Here is a 4008-nt window from a genome sequence, read left to right as displayed (position 1 = left end):
TGTTAATAAAATGTATATATATATATATATATATATATATATATATAGAGAGAGAGAGAGAGAGAGAGAGAGAGAGAGAGAGAGAGAGAGAGAGAGAGAGAGAGAGAGAGAGAGAGAGAGAGAGAGAGAGAGAGAGAGAGAGAGAGAGAGAGAGAGAGAGAGAGAGAGAGAGATAGAGATAGATAGATAGATAGAAAGTCATTTATAAATAAATAAATGTATAAAACAGTCTACATCATTAAAACAAACAAACAAACAACGATATTTGAAAAAAATATTTGACATATGACATATTTCAAATTGTCAAATGTCAAAATGTGGTACAAGAATTATATATACATTTTTTGTAAGCTATTTACGTTGGGTATCCCTGGTTCTGTAAAGGTTGAAACCCCCTGGATTAATGTTCATAAAACCATTAATATTAATTCAGCTCTTCTATTTGTTTCAAATGCTTCCTGGGGTCTATTTTAAGGTCTTCTATTAACTATTAACTTTATTACGATAAATATAGGTTAATTTAGTAACTAACCCAAGCAAAAGTCATATCACCTTTAAGTCATGCGCTATCCGTGACAGTTCAACCCCGGTGCAAGATTGTAATTGTAGTACGAAATGGAACATTCTCTTGATTTCCTAGTATATTAACAGCTAGCTTACAAAACTACATTACCCATCATTCCTCGCACCAACGTCCTCTACTCGCATCCTGTCCGGTGACGATAGCGGGCGGCTACAGAACCAAACCCAGTCTGAGGCTGCTATATTTCGTAATTAAATCAATTAAACATTGATTGAAATAACTCAGACCACCGTGAACGATAAATACCGAGCACAATGGTAAGTGTAGATGCCTATTTTTGCTTGTTACGATCACTTATTTTGATTAGTTCGACTGTCTGTTCTTTTCAGCTAACAGGCTAGTGTGATATGTCGATTATAACAACACGACCAAGGTCATAAATCAAACTATATAGACATACTGACTATAATATCCAGAAGAAAAAAATTAATCAGCCTTTCATTATTCTATTTCGGGTCAGAATAGGAAATAACACTGAATGAAGCTATGCTCATGGCTAGTTATTTGATGCAAGCTCTGTTTAATTTCTCTATTATATATCAATAATGTCTTTTCATATAAATAATACAGTACACAATACATCTCTAATGGCAGCTCATGCATATTTAGCTATTAAAATAGTTCAATGCGTTGTCATTATTAATACAAAAAGCATGTGACATGTCAGGTTAATGCCTCTGTGAATGATTTTGGATGATTTGTGAGAATTAGGTCTAAACTTTTCTCCTGTTGTTCTTGTGCAGATTCGCTTTATCCTCATCCAGAATCGTGCAGGGAAAACCAGGTTGGCCAAGTGGTACATGCAGTTTGATGATGATGAGAAGCAGAAGCTGATTGAAGAGGTTCATGCCGTAGTGACAGTCCGTGATGCCAAACACACCAACTTTGTAGAGGTACAACACTTACTTTTAACATGTTATACTTGCTGTGGTTCAGAGGTCAGTATGAATTACTCAGCATTGTCCTTTGCATCAAAAAGTTAGAAGTAATCCGTTTTATCATTTTTGAAATATGTATCCGTATGGGATTGGTAAAAACGTCATCACACATGTCACCTTCAATAAATACCACGACTGAGGTGCCCTTGAGCAAGGCACCGAACCCCCAACTGCTCCCCGGGCGCCGCAGCATAAATGGCTGCCCACTGCTCCGTGTTAACGGTGTGTGTGTGTTCACTGCTGTGTGTGTGCACTTTGGATGGGTTAAATGCAGAGCACTAATTCCAAGTATGGGTTACCATACTTGGCCACATGTCACTTCACTTTAAAAATGTGTTGTTTTAAAGGTCTTATCTAGGAAATGTACAGATAAAGGTGTTTATATGTGGTCTTACATGTTATACATTGTATTCCTCTGCAGTTCAGAAACTTCAAGATCATTTATAGGCGATACGCTGGCCTGTACTTCTGCATCTGTGTGGATGTGACAGACAATAACCTGGCTTACCTGGAAGCTATTCACAACTTTGTTGAGGTAAATGAGGAGCTAGCTTAAAGGAATAGTTCACCCAAAAATGAAAATTAGCTGAAAATTTACTCACCCTTAGGCCATCCAAGATGTAGATGAGTTTGTTTCTTCATTGGAACAGATTAGGAGAAATGCATTATTACATCACTTGCTCACCAATGGATCTTTTGCAGTGAATGGGTGCCGTCAGAATGCGAGTCCAAACAGCTGATAAAAACATCACAATAATCCACAAGTAATCCACTCAACTCCAGTCCATCAGTTAACATCTTGTGAAGCAAAAAGCTGCGTGTTTGTAGTAAACAAATCCATCATTATGGTGTTGTAAACAATGCTTGATCTGTGCATGTTTTTCTCCTGATTCAGATGAGAGAACTTTTTCACTGGAGAAATCAATATTATGGATAGAGGACTCGTATTTTAAGTTAAAAATGTGTTAATGATGAATTTGTTTATTACAAACGTGCACTTAATACATACACATTAATTGATGGACTGGAGTGGTGTGGATTATTGTGATGTTTTTATCAGCTGTTTAGACTCTCATTCTGATGGCACCCATTCACTGCAGAGGATCCATTGGTGAGCAAGTGATGCAATGCTACATTTCTTCAAAACGGTTTAGATGGAGAAACAAACTCAATTCTATCTTGGATGTCATGAGGGCGAGTAAATTTATTTAAATGAATATACATATACTTATATATATATATATATATATATATATAATATATTAAGCTCCCACCAAATAACATCATCTAATGTGTTCTGCATTCAATTGAGCAGCTAAATGGTGTAATCAGCACGCTTCCTGAACACTGACTTGATTACGCTGCACAGAATCCATAATTAAAAACCTCTCTTATATGCACTTTTATTAACCGTAAATCAAAATGAGATATGCTGACTTTTAAGGGAAGTGTGGGCTGTTAGCTTTGAAACGTCAGGAGATTAACTTTAATGAAGGTCTTTAATGTTCAGCATGATAAATGTGCTTTGCATTGGTTTTTAAAAGGATTGCCTGCTTGTTCTTCCTCAAATAACGCAAATATCAGCATAAGCTCTTATTCATTAAAAGAAATACTGTAAGATTGGGTATGGGCGATATATCTTGATATTTATATATTTGCTCTGAAATAGCTTTAAGAGTAATTCACCCCCCAAACCTCCAATAAGAAGAATCGTTATTTTGACCAAACAGACACCGTTATCAAGCAGATTCAAAATGCTTAAAGTATGTTAAAAATAGAAAAATTGAGAGCAATCAAGCATGTTTTCCACGCTTTTATTTCTATTAAATGGAAACAAGGGAGAATCATTTTATTTATGTGTCCCAGTACATCATAAACACGGCAATATTTATCTGTATATTATCTAGAAGATTTTAAAGCATTTAAAATGCTACACAGGGAACGTGATGACACTGATCATTGAATCATTTGAAATGTATCTAATTTTCCAGCTTTATAGTTTTTGCAATTGATATTTAAAGGGGTGGTTGACTGTTTATGGGGTGCAGTCTAACATGTTAAAGGGTTAGTTCACCCAAAAATTTAAATTAGCCCATAAATTACTCACCCTCAAGTCATCCTAGGTGTATATGACTTTCTTCTTTCAGACGAATCCAGTCGGAGTTATATTAAAAATTGTATTTGATCTTTCAAGCTCTATTGTTGTACTCAGCGGGTGTTGCAGTGCTTCGGTTCAAATGACGGGAAATAAAAAGCACCCTTCCACAAAAAAAAGTGTCTCACACGGCTCCGGGGGGTGAACAAAGGCCTCCTGTAGCGAATCGATGCGTTTTTGTAAGAAAAATATCCATATTCAAACGTAATAATCACTTGAATCTAGCTCGCGCCAGCAGTTGTACACAGAAGCAGTTCAGGGAGCATGACGTATGAGGTCAGCGTTGCGCATGCGCCGGTGCGTCTCGTGAAAACCAACGTTTGTTTACAGGA

At 36.5% G+C, this 4008-nt stretch overlaps 1 protein-coding gene across 1 annotated transcript in view; it reads left to right on the top strand.

Annotated features, from left to right (window-relative positions):
* Positions 1-696: 696 nt before the first annotated feature.
* The window catches only part of ap2s1 (adaptor related protein complex 2 subunit sigma 1), a 12134-nt gene continuing 8822 nt past the window's right edge, over positions 697-4008 (top strand). Inside the window, exons 1-3 of the mRNA XM_016501233.1 lie at positions 697-840; positions 1327-1476; positions 1943-2056. Of these exons, the coding sequence (XP_016356719.1) occupies positions 838-840; positions 1327-1476; positions 1943-2056 (267 nt within the window). The 5' untranslated portion in view covers positions 697-837. The remainder of the gene's footprint in view (positions 841-1326; positions 1477-1942; positions 2057-4008) is intronic.

The sequence above is a fragment of the Sinocyclocheilus anshuiensis genome, unplaced genomic scaffold, assembly GCF_001515605.1.
Source record: "Sinocyclocheilus anshuiensis isolate Anshui unplaced genomic scaffold, SAMN03320099.WGS_v1.1 scaffold194, whole genome shotgun sequence".
Classification (NCBI taxonomy): domain Eukaryota; kingdom Metazoa; phylum Chordata; class Actinopteri; order Cypriniformes; family Cyprinidae; genus Sinocyclocheilus; species Sinocyclocheilus anshuiensis.
Note: the sequence above shows the minus strand (reverse complement) of the source record. Positions and strands in the feature narration are given on the sequence as shown.